Below are 15,743 nucleotides of genomic sequence, written 5' to 3' on the forward strand. Positions count from 1 at the left end.
TGACACGCAGAATAGAAAAAGCCTGACGAGGCTCATCTGTCACTATTGGAAGCTGTCGCTAAACGGACTCCTCGCTTTGAAAACTGGTCTTCAAAGGGCAAGGCTAAGCCAGCTCGCGCCGCCTCGGGAGGATGGCGAGTGAAGGGCGACCACGAGGGACGAGGGCCGGCCCTGGGCTGGAGGTCGCGGTGGCCAACGCACCACCAACTCCCACGGGACGGATGATGCGCGTCACTCCGCACCTCCCGAAGCTACGGACACGGGAGAGCGCGACCAACCAGTGTCGACACAAGCAGCAACGGTGCCGGGAAGCAAGGAGCCAACCCAACGCAGCCCTTCCAGATTATTCTATGGAGGAAAGACAGACGTAGACTCCTCATGATGTCTGTGAATTTTCTAAACAATACTTGAGCATAAAAAATAAAGTGAGTTAGCCCCGGCTGGGGTTGCTTAGTGGTTAGAGCATCGGCCTGTGGGACCAAAGGGTTGTGGGTTCAATTCCCGGTCAAGGGCACGTACCTGGGTTGCAGGTTCAATCCCCGGCCCCGGGTCGGGAGGCAACCAATTGATGTGTCTCTCTCACGTCAATGTTTCTCTCTTGCTCGCTCTCTCTCCCCCCCCTTCCGCTCTCTCTAAAAATCGATGGAAAAAATATCCTCGGTGAGCATTAACAAGAAATAATAAAGTGAGTTAAGACGCAACACCCGTCATGATGGCTATTTTTAAAAACAAACCCACAGCAAATAAGTGTTGGTGAAGATGTGGAGAAACTGGAACCCTTCTGTCCCACAAACATTAACAGAGAGAGAAATGAATCTCAGGAGTCCCCGCCCCCCCAAAAAAATCACCTTTATAAGTAAAATTATCTCCAAACTCCTGCAAAGCGCTTTGCTATCGAGACATTTTCATTCATTGGTGGGTCAGGAGGTGAGAGCAGGCTTTACTATAGCTTTCACCTCCCACTACTCTTTAATTTTATTTTTCAATTACACTTTATATTCAATACTATTTTGTATTAGTTTCAGGTGTACCCACCTCCTGTCTTTGTCCCAACAAATACACTTGCCCTTCCCACCTTTGCAACAGGAAGCAAACTTAAGCAACGTAAAATTTCACCTGCATTCCCCTCCTCGTGCCTTTTCCTCCAGAGCACCTGAGTTTGGAGCGAGGCGACCTGACATCATTTGGTAGCACACCCATCCATCTTCCTAACAAAGCCAAGTTATGGACAAGGGGGCAAAAAAAGAACAGGACACCTTACTCCCAGCGCCGGCAATCAAGTGTCTTCCTTTCAAAACGGGAAAATACACGATGACATTTGACAAAAAGGGAAAAGACTGAAGGATAGGCCATTGTTCCAGAAATATAACCGTGACAATGGCACCCAATCATTTCCAGCGGGGGCCTGGCTTTCTAATTACTCCACCGAAGGCAGGAGCCCTCAACGCCACAACTGCTTTCCAAGAACTTGTCGCTGGCATTATTAACACAGACAGCTGAGCAGGTTATCAGCCGAAGAAAGAAATCCTGGGCTGCAGACTTTAATTATAGGTTATTTTGACGGAACGCTGCCTTAAAGCTCCAATAAATAAAGCGGTTGTACAATGACACAGGTGATGGCCAAAAAATTCCAGGGGGGGGACAGGAGCTTTCTAGGCCGGTGGGATAAAGGAAGGTGCCTAAATTCCAGGGCCAACGGGGCCCCTCTTAGCGGAACTGGGACACAAAAGTTAAAGATAGGAGAAGACCTTATTTTCATAAAAGAGAGGACTCGGAGGCACTTGGAGAGCAACGTGACTGAAAGCGATTGAACACAACTTCATCTTCTAGAAGCTCTGGGAAGGCCTCGCTATCAAGTTCATTCAACAGACATTTCCTGGGCCCTTGCTCTCTGGGATCAATCGTGCAAGAAAGGGTGCAAACCTAGATACGGAGAAAATTAACAGGCGCACTCCGGTCTCAAGAAGCTGGCGGAGGCTCCCTCCCACCAGGTCACAGAGAAGAGTTTGACTGAGGCTCAATTTACAGAGGGGTCCGAGACACCAACGAGGCCTGGAGACAGCGAGAAGCTGTTGCGCCCCCCTTTGGCGGGTGGGCTAGGGGTGGATTCTTCTGTTGCTGATGTGATCAGCTTTGTTCAGAATGAGCAGACCATCTTTCGTTTGTATTAACGCTCAACCGAGAATATTTTTTTCCATTGCTTTCTCAGAAAGAGTGGAAGAGAGAGAGAGAGAAACATCGACGTGAGCGAGACACATCCGTTGGTTGCCTCCTGCACACACCCCGACCAAGGCCGGGGATCGAGCCTGCAACCCAGGTACATGCCGTTGGCTGGAACTGAACCCGGGACCCTGCAGTTCGTGGGCGGATGCTCTGACCACTCAGCCAAGGTGGAAGCTGTATTTTTTTCCAACATGCTCCCCAGGTAAAGCTGATGCCTGAGGACCGCACTGCCTGGCCCTGAGCAGACGACACGAACAGTAGTCACTCTTGTCGCCGGCTTCCTCCACCTCCACTGCACACCACCGACTGAATGACTCGGGGTGACAGGACTCGGGAGCCGAGTAGGAACAGGAAGTACACGGGGGCCTCTCGGAACGAACTGCGCGCCTCTCCTTCCGGGAAGGGCTGTGTCACTCCGGAGACACCCGGCCTTGTCGCCTCCCACGTCTAAGTGACCAATGCGGCGGGAGGGGAAGAGAAACGCAGCCGAGCCGGGGGTGACACACACATCAGGTGTGTGTGTGTGTCACTTTCCTGTGGGGCCCCCTCCCCTCCTCGTGAGGAAGCCGATCCAGTGACCGCTGAAGAGGACTGTCCCCACGTCCCGTCACTGCGCTTGTTCATGCGCACGCTGGCCTCTCTGCTCCTACACTCCAAAGAAACTGCCAATAATTGAAATTCAAGTGGCAGCCTGAGTTGGCCACTAGAGATAATGGATTAAGAAGCAGGGCGTGCCGGCCGGCCTGGCTCAGCGGTTGAGCATCGACCTAGGATCCAGGAGATCGGGGTTCGATTCCCGGTCAGGGCACAGGCCCGGGTTGCGGGCTCGATCCCCAGTGGGGGGCGTGCAGAGGGCAGCCAATTAATGACTCTGTCATCATTGGTGCTTCTCTCTCCCTCTCCCTTCCTCTCTCTGAAATCAATAAAGACATTTTTTATAAAAAAGAAGCAGTGTGCTCCAGCAGCCTGGCTTTCTCCAGGCAGCCGAGGCTGGGCCTCCCCCCTTCCTCAGTTTCCTCCCCGGGAATGACCAGACGAGCCGGCCAGGTAGCCGTGTCTGGCTGGCGAGCAGGTCGACTGGCTCCTGAGTTCAGAGGTCGGGCTTTAAATAAGCTCAATCCCCTCGGCTTGGTTCCAAGGTCACAGACAGCTCCCCCCCCCCCAAATCCCGCCACCTGGTCATAAAAGGAAGCAGCCAGAGTGTAGACGGATCAAACAAATCCATCACGACGGGTGGAAGCGGCCAGTGGAGTGCGTGGTGACGGACGGTGATTCCGTCGCATCTCCGATTTGAGAGACGCCACATCAGAGATGACCCCAGAGCACCTAATCACTTCCAGAAAAGGGCATCGTGCTGCGGGAGCCGGATCAAAGCGCTTCTGGCTAATCATCATTTCTCATTAATTACTTGTTAAGTAACCCGACCCAGACCCAGACCCAGCTCCGCTGCGCCTCGCGTCCTGACAGCCTCAATGGCACCCTTGATCTTTCAGCCCAACCTGCATGAAATTGCGAGGAGGCCGGCTGCAGACCTGGGAACGCAGAGACCCCGGCGGCCCGGGCACTGGGTCATTTACTCCTTCCGTTCCTGTTCGCTTTTTAACCTCGCGGGCCAGGAAACGCATAAATATAGCACCGGGCCTCCCTCCCCTCCCCCTCCCCCTTGCCACATTTCACTGAGCTCCTCAGAGCAGAGGAACACATCTGGGGACAAAAACTCCTTCCTGCGCACACGCTGTGTGGCCCCAAGTGTGCCAGGGTACCTCTCTGAGTCTCCAGTTTCCACGGCACCAAGGGGATGAGACCATCCACCGCCTAGCCTCCTTGTAAGGGTTAAATAAGACCTAAAAACTGGCCGCCCAGGCGTGGCTCAGCGGTTCAGCACTGACCCAGGATCCAGGAGATCTCGGCCGGATTCCCAGCCTGTGGGCTCCATCCCCAGCAGGAGGCAGCAGATCAATGAGGCCTCCCTCACCACTGAGGTTTCTATCTCCTCTCCCCACCTCCTCCCTCCGAAACCAATAAAGACATACATTTTTTTAAAAAGACATAAAAACTGGTATATACACTGAGGAACATCCAGGGCATTGGGGCTGTACTGGCAAGAATTTATTTCTAGAACTGAGGGGGTAGGGAGGGGACATGGTATTCATTATCATATTATTTATATGTTCTGGTGACTGAAATAATTTATAATAAATGCTGTGGGTTGAACTGTGGCCCCCCACAGATCCTATGTTGAAGTCCTAACCCCCCGCACCTCCAAATGTGCCTGTATTTGGAAACAGGTCTTTAGAGAGGTAACTAAGTTAAAAGCGGGTTGTTAGGGTGGAGCCCTAATTCAGTATGACTGTGTCACTGTAAGTAGAGGAGATTAGGGGACAGACACATAAAGGGAGGAGCATGTGAAGACACAGAGACAACAGCCATCTCCACACCAAAAACAGCCCTGGGAAGAAATATATCCTGCCAGCTGACACCTTGATCTCAGACCTCGGCCCCCAGCACGGTGAGGAAATGAACTTCTGTGGTTTAAGCCAGGCAGTCTGTGATCCGTTGTTAGGGTAGCCCTTGCAAACCCATACAATAAACTTCAAGGAAATGATAGAAAACATAAACTAAATTAAAACAAAAGAGACTGAGCTAGCACGGCTCATCAAAAAGACAGTAAGAGCTGGTGGGGGTGTAGAGAAGCTGGGGCCCTCGTCCACAGCTGGTGGGAATGGAAAACGGGGCAGCCGCTGTGGACAACCGCCTGGCAGGTCCTCAAAAAGTTAAACATAGAGGTACCATCTGACCGGTCAAGTTATACTCCTGGGTATCTACCCAAGAGAAACGAAGACACGTGCTCACATAAAAACCTGGACACAAACCTTCACAGCAGCGCTGTTCACAGTCGCCGTAAAGTAGGAACAGCTCAAGTGCCCATCAACAGGTGAGTGGATACAGAGTGTGACATGTAGGCCTACAGCAGAATATTACTCAGCCATGTAAAGGAATGAAGTCCTGACACATGCTAAACGTAGGCGAAGCTTAAAAATAGTGTGCTAAGTGGCCTGGCTGGTGTGGCTCAGGGGTTGAGTGTCGACTCATGAACCAAGAGGTCACCGGTTTGATTCCCGGTCAGGGCACGAGCCCAGGTTGTGGGTTCTATCCCCAGTAGGGGGCGTGCAGGAGGCAGCTGATTGATGTTTCTATCTCCCTCTCCCTCTCCCTTCCTCTCTCTCTAAAAAATCAATAAAAGCATATTTTTAAAAAATATATTGTGCTAAGTGAAAGAAGCCAATCACAAAAGGCCACATACTGTATGATTCCATTTCTAGGAAATGTCCAGAAGGAGAGAAAGCTCAGGGGAAGATGGAATGACCCCCGATTCTTTTTGGGGATATGAAAATGTTCTAAAATTAGATTGTGGTGATAGCCATACAACTCTTTCAATATTTTCAATAGACTAAAAACATCTAATTGTGCACTTTAAGTGGCAGAACTGTATATGGTGTGCAGATTATATTTGTTTTATTATAAGGTGTTTTTAAAAAAAAAAAAAAGACCGGTACCCCGTAAATGTTGCTAAATGTCCAAAGTTCTTCCCTCTCCTTCCCACTCACTCTTTCCCACCAACGCATGGGCTCCAATATTTCCCACTGGTGTTGATACGAGCCCAGGCCAAACTTGGGTGCTTATAACCGCTCCTCCTCGGGAATCTTAGGTAAGGGCTGCTCCCCCCAGAAGCCAGCTTCCTGTTTCCAGGGCGTTGGAGAAAAGGGGGGCAGAAGTTTAGGGTTTTTTTTGTGTGTGTGTTTTAATGCCTGTAAGGCCCTGAGGAGGGGGCTGAGGGTCTCAGGCACGGAAGACAGGGCTCGTCTGCAGTCCTGAAGTGATGTCCCCCTAGAGGCTCACCTGGACCTCTCCCTGGATTCTGAGATGACAGCAGGTAGTGGTGAGTTTGTGTCTTTAAAAGCCCACACTCTGCAAACCCTAATCCCTCCCCAGGAGGCAGTGAGGCAAAGCCACGGTTTCCTCTTCAGCTTCAGCGCAGCCGTGGGGCCTGGCTGGTTGTTTCAAGGTGCTACGTCTGCAAGAACAGTTTGTGGTCTGATACATGGCATTTCTATTTATTGCCCGGGTCGGGGAAATGCCAACTTAAAAACCCCACAAGCTTCCACGGGCCGTGGAACTAAAGGCAGAAGACAGGAGGCGAAACCTTTTCCATTCCCATTGCCACCTCGACTCCCACTGAGCTTCAGAGAGCATCAGAACCCAACACCCACAAGGAATGGGTGCCCGTTTCCCCAGCGGACCCACCTGGGGCTTAGTGGCTACCATTTTGGACTTTTTTAAGGTGAGCATCAATCAATTTCACAAAAAGAAAAAAATCACTTTCAAAACAGGAGAAAACAGCACATGAAGCCGATGATGGGAAAAAAGACAGGGAGGGAAGAAACCTGGGGTGGGGGCAGAAAGGAAACCGGGAAGGGGAAGAAAATCCCCCTAATCACAGGGAAAGGTGAGGCATCACTTCCCCACAGTTTCCCGGATGACCACCAGGGGGCACTGCCTGCAGTTCCCACCAGAGGGAAACTGGCCCCCTTTCCAAAACCAAATAACTTGCAACAAACAAATCACGAAAACCATCTTAGCTGGGGTGCCTTCTCCCAGGAGTGCCCCCAGAAAAGGTGCCGACGTTCACCTCGCAGGGGGATGTGAAAGGCCGTGAAAACCGAGCCCCAGCTGCGGGCAACCTGCGACTTACCTTTGGAGTCTTCTTTGGCCAAGTGACTACTGGGACCCCAGTGATGGCCAGACTGGGGTCATCATCTGCGTGCTCCTTCAGGACATTCTGTGGCCAGAGAAAGGAGCCATATTAGCCCAGGGTAGCGGGGGGAGGTCTCTGAAGGGGGCTGGAGGCCAGACCTAAGTCAGCAAGAAAAACCCTGCGAGCCCTCCACAAAATCCACCACTCCACCCCACCCCGCACACACTCATAAGAAACTGAGTCCATGCCCCTGACTTATAAATGTTGTTTACAAATGTCTTGATTCACTGCTACATCCCCAAAGCCTCACACAATGACTAACCTATAGTAAGCTTCCAGTAAATAACTTAAAACAAATAAATAAAGCCACACAATCCCCAAAGAGGGACTTTTTACAAAATGCCTGACCAGTCAACAATGTGTCATAATACATCTCAATTACTACATGCTGTTGTAGACTTCTTCCACATATACACTCATTTAAACCTCCCAACAATTGCGGTTGCCCTACATGATATTAAACATTTTTTTGTAATTAGTTCCCAATATTAAAAAGTCAGGAGAGTCATAGAAAATGTCCTGCCTATCCTGGCCCATGTTCCTGACTGGTTGCAATCAGTGGGAAGCGAGTAGCAGCTGACTTCACACACCCCAGTCCCCACCACTCCCTACCACCTCTCCAAGTGTGTGTTTTCCACTAAGCTGGCATATCCCTTTTTCATATAATCTAGCCACTTAGCTCATTTGTTGAATCTGACAATCTTTAGAGATATTTACGGTCTTGAGCCTTGCCTGAGGAGGCCCTTTTTAGGCTAAAGAGTTTGTAAACTGGGTGGACAGGTCTCCTAAAGCTCCAGGAAAATGAGAGCTTCTACTATCATCGCTAAATGCTGTGTGGCCAGGAGACTGAATGGGTCAGGTGGACCGATGCTGCCTTCTGGAGTAGGGGAGTTCCTGCCTGGCCAGACCACCAGTCCCTCACAGTCTCTGGAGACCCAGGAAAGGTGTTTTTTTTTTAATGTTTTTATTGATTTTTAGAGAGAGGAAGAGAGGAGACAGAAACATTGATCAGCTGCCTCCTGCACGCCCCCTACCGGGGATAGAGCCTGAAACCCAGGCATGTGCCCTGACCGGGAATCAAAACAGTGACCTCTTGGTGGACACCTCCACTTGGACACCCTGGATGAGCTTGCTTGGACCTCTCCACGCATGGACAAGCTCCAAGGACAGTCCGCACCCAGCCACCCTGCGCTGAGCTGCCCTTGGAAAGCGACGCTTTGAGCAGAACCCCCCAGCCCTCAGCTGCCCAGCCCCAGGCACAGCTCCCTGCCCACCTTCACGCCCTCCAGGAGTGCCTGGGGGTCCTCGATGCCCTCGGGGACACACTTCTTGTTTTCCGGGAGGGATTCAAGTTTCTCCACCAGAGCTTTCAGCCCCTTCAGTTCAAACTCAGTGAGGTGGGTCCATTTGGCAGAGGCCTCCGTGGTGGGCGAGCCGGTGGGCGTCTTGGGGTAGTCTACGGGCGTCGTCGTGGACTTGACGCTTTCCTCCGACTCGTTAGACAAAGTCCTTTTGAGGAACCGCAGGGCAGGTGCTTTGGGCTTCTTCCCGGGGGGCTCCTGGTCCTCAGAGGGGGTGCTGGTGGGCGAGGCAGGGCCATCGGCAGGCGGCTTGGGCCCCTTATCTGCACCCTCCTCTTCCTCCTCCTGGGGCTGCTGCTCACAAGACTCCTCCTCCATCTCCAGCCAGGAATCCGAGGAGAAGCCGTCTACACTGGGCTTTCTTGGGGCATCTACAGGGGGTGGGGATGAAGGGATCACAAAAAAAGACTGAGATGAAGACCCAAACGCCCTGCTGGAAGTCCCCGGGACCTCCACTCACTGGGCCTCCCCTTTCCTCTGAAGATCGAGCTTCTCTGGATAGTTCTAATGGCCCAGGCCTCCCTCACTTCTAGAAAGACTGGCGTCCGTCAGACACAGGTTCAAACCCCAGCTCAGCTTCCTCCAGCTGAGTGTACCCAGACAAGTTGCTTCACCTCTCTGAACACACCTGGCATTTTACTTTTTCAACATATAAAAATAAGACAAAAGAGCCTGGCCAGTGTAGCTCAGTGGCTGAGCGTCGACCTATGAACCAAGAGGTCACTGGTTCGATTCCTGGTCAGGGCACAAGCCAGAGTTGCAGGGTCGATGCCCAGGAGGGGGTGTGCAGGAGGCTGATGATTAGTGTTTCTTTCTCATCGATGTTTCTCTCTCTCCTTCCTTCTCTCTCTAAAATTAATAAAAGCGAATATATATATATATATATATGGCAAAGACTATTTCCTCCGCTGTTGTACGGACTAAATAAGGCCCCTCCAAGCACGGCTCTTGGCACACAGCTAGCATTTGATCAATGAAGTGTCTCCCTAACTTACCCCCTTCTCTTTGGCAGATGGACTAGAGAGGCGGGGGAAACAGTGACAAGAAAATTTAAGAAAAAAGTGGGTGCCGATGACCCAAACACTGGCTCAAGAGTGCCTCTCGGAATCAGGTATGTCCTTCCACAGCCCTAAATATCCAAACGAGAGCCGGGACTCTCAGTCCTGGCAAAATCAAGCCTCCGAGCCCCTCAGGAACGTGTGACGACTGCAATCACAGCATCTCCTACCTGCCTGGAGGCTTCAGGAGAGCGGGCTGTTGGGTTTCGGTGTTTTTCACACCTTAGTATCGCAGCATCGGACAGGAATGGGACTCACAACAGACCCCTCCCCTCCCCGCCCAACAAAACTGAGTCTCCAGGAGGCGGCGAATGAGACTTCCCAATAAAATCCCGGCAGAAACATTTGTCCCCTATCATATGCCCGCCTGAAACCAACCCCTACAGTCACTAAGGATGGGAGTCAAGGGAAGGAAGAAAAGAAGAAAGAACCTAAAAATCCTGGAGATTGCGGGGGAAATCGTGTGGAAATCTTTCTATCCCGTGATGAGAAAGATTAACTAATTGAGGCACAGCAGACTCCACGCCCAGGAAAACCCTGCAGCAGCGACAGCTCAGGAGGCAGCGGGCAAGGAGCGGGGCTGCTGCAACTAGAGGCAATGTGGGGGCGGGCGTCTGGGAGTCAGGATGCAAGGGCTGAGCATTCTGGGGGGAAGATGTCCCTTTAAGTCACATCAGCGGGGCAGGGCGCTGCAGCTGCGGCTGAGAACACCCCCTGCTCTGCCAAGCTTGTGCCTCCAGCCCCGGCTGCCTCAAAGCTGGCCTGGGATGTGGGGGACTGGCTGCACCTCACGGGCCGGCTCTTATACAGACAAAACCCAGCCCCCAGGGCACGGGGTGGGGGGACAAGACCAGCTGGTGGCTACTGAGGAGTAAAAAAGCCAGGATGCTTTGCTCCGTGGGGACCCTGGTTCAGCAATCCTGCCCAGGACCGGCCCCTCCCACATCTGCACAGTCACCGGTGAGACCTGGAGGCCACCAACCACCACCGTCACTCTGTCCGGGTGATGATTTCGTTTTCTCGGACTCTGTATCCCAAGTGGGAAGCTGACAAGGACGGCTTCCCAGCTAAGGGGCCTCTAGGAACCTGCCTGAAACTCTGGCTCAAAAGATTTCCTGGCACCCAGGGCCCATCGAATGGTTTCCACCCGAGGGGCCGTTGAGGCGGCCAGCCCGGCTGTGCACTCACCAATCAGCATCGATTCCCTCTGGTACTCCTGAGTGAGGTAGGACCGCTGGGTCACACAGTACGCGTATCTCTCCAAGACATACCAGCACATCTCATAGTAGAAGGGGTATCGGAATTTCGGCTGCACCTGAAAGCAAAGACCCAGGGGCGCAGGTCAGTTTCCAGAGGGCAAAGGGGAAAAAAGGAGGCAGAGAATTGAGGGGGTGGAGGTGCCTGGGGGTGGGAGTTATTTTATCTTAGCAAGAGCACAAATGGTGTGAAGGAAAAAGGGGGTGGGGGGGACAGGCTGCAGGGCAAGGGGGAGGCGCCGGAGGGGGGCAGATGCCAGTAGCATGCATGAATGAGGGGTACAGGGGAGGAAGGGGCCTAGGTGAGAGTCCAGGTTCCCTGAGCTGCGCCCCAGCAGAAAGCAGAGGGGGTCCACTCTGCGCTTGGAGAAACGGGGCTGTCCCCTGACCTGCTGACGGAGGGTGCGGGGCCCCAGGAATGCAAGCCACCGCCTGATTTTAGCTATAAGAGGAATGGGCTCCCGGTCGTTCTCAAAAATTCTCGCACAGATCCTGCCACCCCTCCCTCCCCCTTGGAAAACAGAAGTCAATGCCCAAACCTTAGGCACGTCCATGGGCAGACAGCAGACAAGCTCGCACCATCTCCTGCACCCTGGGGGGAGGCCACACCAGGCGGACCCATGCGGGTGGAGGGGTGTGGCCTCTCCTCTGGGGGCGGGGCCGCACAGGGGCCCACCTCCTGCTCCTTTGCCACCTGGCACTGCCCAGCCTGCATTCCCAGGGGACTCCCTTGAACACAAGTCCCTGGTGGAACCCTAACACCAAGGGACACACCCCCAGGTCTGGAGCAGGAGTCCAGACACAGATCCCCCTTGGGCTGTTTCTTATGGGGGAGGAAGTATAGGTGCTGATAGCTTTGTGGATCACAACTGAGAAAAGGCCTGGGCCCCGGGGGGACTCCGATGGGTGGCAGCAAGCGGGGTCTACATGGGTGAGATGACAGCGAAAGATGGGAAGGAAGCAACACCACCGACGGCCCTGGCACAGACGAACCTTCCGGAAACTTTACCCTGAGCAGTGTTGGGAGGGGGGTCCCTCTCCCACCGCTGGGCCCCCTTTTCCACGGCTGCACAGAGACCCTGCACGTCCACACTCACTCCTGACCTGCTCGCCTGCCCTCTCACCAAGGCTGTGCCTGCCTAGAGGGACCTCTGCAGGGGCCAGAGACCCCTCTCCACCTCTTCTGTCCCCCAGGAAATCAGGGAGCCGGACAGGAAGCCAAGCACACTCTAGCTCTCTGCTGACAACCAAAAGGCAACCTTCTGCACGTAGGATGAAAACACATACAAGCAGACCCAGGACCACCCTGTGCGCTCAAATAACTCTTTTCCAGCCTCTCCCACAGTGCCCACCTGGACAAGGCCCCAGCCTCACCCTATTTGAGCATCCCAGCTTCCCTGTCCAGGCTCCGCTGACTCAGTTTCCGGCTACAAGGCCCATTTCCCACGTTGGGGGCCTCACTTCTCCCATCTGCGTATTGGGTCCATTTGACCTCCCTGCCTCTGGTGGACGGTATGCTTTGGAACGAGATCTTGGCCGCTGCATGCTTTGGGGCTCCTCAGAGAGGATGCATGGAGTTGGGAACATCATCTAGTGGTTTCCTGGGCTCCAGCTACTTTCCCAAGAACGCCAGTTTTATTGCCTGGATAGTATAGTAATAATGACTTTTTAAAAGTCCCTCCGAAGTTTAAAAAGGAGAGAGGCTCTTTAGCCTGAGGCAGACCCTTAACCTCCCTTTTAGAAGGAAGGTTTAGGGATCTCAGGCCCATCCCTACCCCAGAACAAAGGCCAAGCGATTTGGAAACAAACTGCCAATACCTAGAGCAAGCTGAGGACAGACCTGCCTCCTCTCGGACCCTCGCATCTCCTGACTTTTTGGCTCCATCGGTAAAACTCTGAAGTTGCTTTCGACTTTTCAAATTTGGGGAGAGCATCTGAGCCACTCTGCATCAATGGGCAGCATGGCGCCCGAGAATCTTTGTAGATGGGGGGGGGGGGTTGGTTTTTTTGTTTGGCTGTATTTCTAGAGTGGAAGACAAGTCTCCCCTCATCGTTGCTGAGCCCAAGGGAAACCAGGTGGGTGAAAACAAATGCTGACGGAGGAATTAAAATTTCTTTTCTTTTTTTTATTTTATTATTTTTTTTCCAAGAGAGCACCGCAGGAAACAAAATTGGCAAAGAATTGACTTACAAACGGGTTGTCGCCTTCCACCCTTCGCCTTCAAAAGGTTTCAGCCACATGCCTGGGAACATCAAACACACGATTGCTCAACATTATTTGTTGACAAAAATTGGAGCTTCATCAAATCGAGTTGTGTTCACCGAAAGGCAAGGCGGTCAGAAAGCACACGATGCTCCCTGCCTGGGGGGTCATCCACGGGTCGGCCGGTCTCTGGGGGTCAGTTTGAGTTCCCAAAGGCCCATTCGAGTGGCACCTGGCCTTAGCCCTTCCTCTTACAGCAGAGTGACCGCGGGAGATCAGAACCAATTTCTATTTCAGGGCATCTAGAACTCCCGGGTCTCAGGACTCGGAAAACTACAATATGAGGGTGGGTGGAAGTAGCTTAAAATTTTACTTTTCTCCTGGGGAAAAAAAAAATCTAATGGTAGGAGAAAAGTGAGAGGAAGGGTAAATTATCTGCAATTTCCAAATAGATTCACTGGCTGAGAGGAAATGGGGCATACAGGCATTACCTTTCCTGAGAAGGCTGTTTTCACTAGAACCATTGGGGGGAAAAAAATTTAAAAAGGGTAAATAAAGGAGAGACGGCAGTTTAAGGATCGTGTGAACCATCCCTACCCCTTACCAACCAGACTGGAGTTAAAAATGTGTCGAGATCGTCGCTGAGACGTTATCTTCAAATAATAAACATGCAGCACATCCATTCTTTAGTGTGGGTCTTCCACCTCTCTGGGTATTTTTAGAATGAGAGGGGAAATATTTAATCTCCAAAGGGGGCACCCACTAGTCCCAGAACACCTGTCTGTGCTCATCTTTGGGGTAGCATCATTTTTGGGGGGTAAAATCACCTATCATCCGGCCCCGAAAAATTAAAATCCTGAGAGCAAGGCATGGCTTCCTAAACCTAGAAGAACCACAGGGTTCCCCTGGCCTGGATGGGGGCAGGTCCCCCACCTTGGGCTGCAAAAGGCAAATTATTTTTCTAAGACAAACTCGCACCATGAGGCTTAGAGACTGATGATGTCCTCCGTCCCACCCCGTGAGCTTGATTTCCAAGCAAATCCATGTTTTCGGGCTCTTGAAACACTATTTTTAAATGGCCACAACCTTCTTCAGCAGCTCACGGGGACGGGCAGAATTAAGCTGTAGCGAGCTGACAAGGAGCCCTGGCACTTTTTCTGGCATCCGGTGCTCTCTCCCCAGCATCTTTTGTCTCCCTTGGCTCCCAAGACATGAAAAATTGGGCCTCGTAGACAAGCCCTCACCAAGGACCAGAAATCAAAGCAGACTGGACAACCTGCCTCTGGTTCCAGCCCTGCCTGCCCACCAGCCCCACGGCCTGTCAACCTGAAAACAGATGGATGTCCACTCACACAACAGGGACATCAGATGCTAGGGACAGTGGGCCTTGGGGGAGGGGACCCTGCCTCACTCATCTGGATGTGGGTGTGATATTACACAGGAGCTCAGGGTTCAATTCCATTACCTTCCCTCTCACCACCCCCCCCCCCGCCTCCTGCTGAGGGGGAAGGGGAGCTGGGCTCCTCCTGGAATGATGGAGCCCAAACCCACTGAGCAGTATGAGGCGGATTCCTGGGGGGCGGGGCGGCTGAAGCCTTTGAAATCCCAGCCTGACTCTGGCTTTCAGGAATTGGCTCAAAAGTCAAGGCCCTGACTTCTCTTTCTAGATTTTTCCATCCCGCGCTTCCCAGTCTTCTCACAAACAAACTGGCACATTCTTTGGGACCAGCCAAAGAACAGCTGGCCAGAGCCCCAGACAGCGCTTGGTCCAGACTCTGAAATGACCACTCCCACCTAAGCGGAGCCTTTACCACAGGATGATAACCTCCAGCCCAGGGCTGGGATGGCGTCCCCCAGACTGGGAAAGGGGTGCTGGGTGGGCGCAGAGAAAAAGACACAAACGTCCACAGAATGAGATCTGGGCCTCCCAGGCAGCAAGCCTACCATCTGAAGATGGGCAGCCTCCCTCTTGTGCGCCTGGCTGATCAATGTGGCTAACGTGGTCCCTGGGACACCTCTGGGCAGGGTCCTTCAATGCCAGGACTGCTAAAAAGGCCAGATACACACATAGTGCCCAAGGCTCATCTATGGGACTCCATGCAGACCGAGGCCAGAAAGCAAAACCAAGAAAGGCGGGGATCCCAGGCCTAGGACTCCTGCCTCCACAAGACATTTCTTTAGGATCCAAGCACAGCAACACCTCTTTGGGGCAAAAAAAAAAAAAAAGTCATTTCTGTGGCAAAGCTCAAGAAGACATGGTGTGGTCTGTCCATCCAGTGGACTATTACTCAGCCATGAAAAGGAATGAAGCACTGACACCTGCTGCAACATAGATGAAGCTTAAAGTCGTCATGCCGAGTGAAAGAAACCAGACACAAAAGGGCGACATTATGATTCCATTTATAGGAAATGTCCAGAACAGGTGAGTCCACAGAGACAGAAAGCAGATTAGTGGTTGCCAGGGGCTGGGGGAGGGGCAACGGGGAATGACTGCCAATGGGCGCCGGGTTTCTTTTTGGGGTGATGAATGTCCCGGAACCAGACAGAGGTGATGGCTGCCCAACACTGTGAATGTGCAAAATGCCGCTGAATTGTGCACTTTAAATGGTGAAATTAACTACATGTGAATTCTCTCAAGAAAATAAAGAACAGAAATAGTTGAAAACTATAAAAAAGAAGAAGAAATGAACCTTTTTGCCCCAGTTTCCCACCCTCCAACCTGTCCCAAATGCCTGGGGATGCTCAGTCAATTTCGAGCTCAGGGAAGTTCCAAGTAGCCAGTGCTTTTCAGGGGACACTCATGGAGTGGAGCAGAGGGCACAGGTC

At 52.4% G+C, this 15,743-nt stretch overlaps 1 protein-coding gene across 2 annotated transcripts in view; it reads right to left on the minus strand.

The window, feature by feature from the left end:
* The window catches only part of KDM2B (lysine demethylase 2B), a 74,976-nt gene that overhangs the window by 26,705 nt on the left and 32,528 nt on the right, over positions 1-15,743 (minus strand). For both annotated transcript variants that reach the window (XM_081123450.1, XM_081123451.1), the window contains exons 10-12: positions 10,647-10,773; positions 8,314-8,771; positions 6,977-7,063 (exon numbers count right to left, since the gene is read on the minus strand). In XM_081123450.1, the coding sequence (XP_080979576.1) occupies positions 6,977-7,063; positions 8,314-8,771; positions 10,647-10,773 (672 nt within the window). The remainder of the gene's footprint in view (positions 1-6,976; positions 7,064-8,313; positions 8,772-10,646; positions 10,774-15,743) is intronic.

Source organism: Miniopterus schreibersii (genome assembly GCF_964146895.1).
Source record: "Miniopterus schreibersii genome assembly, chromosome: 20".
Taxonomy (NCBI): domain Eukaryota; kingdom Metazoa; phylum Chordata; class Mammalia; order Chiroptera; family Miniopteridae; genus Miniopterus; species Miniopterus schreibersii.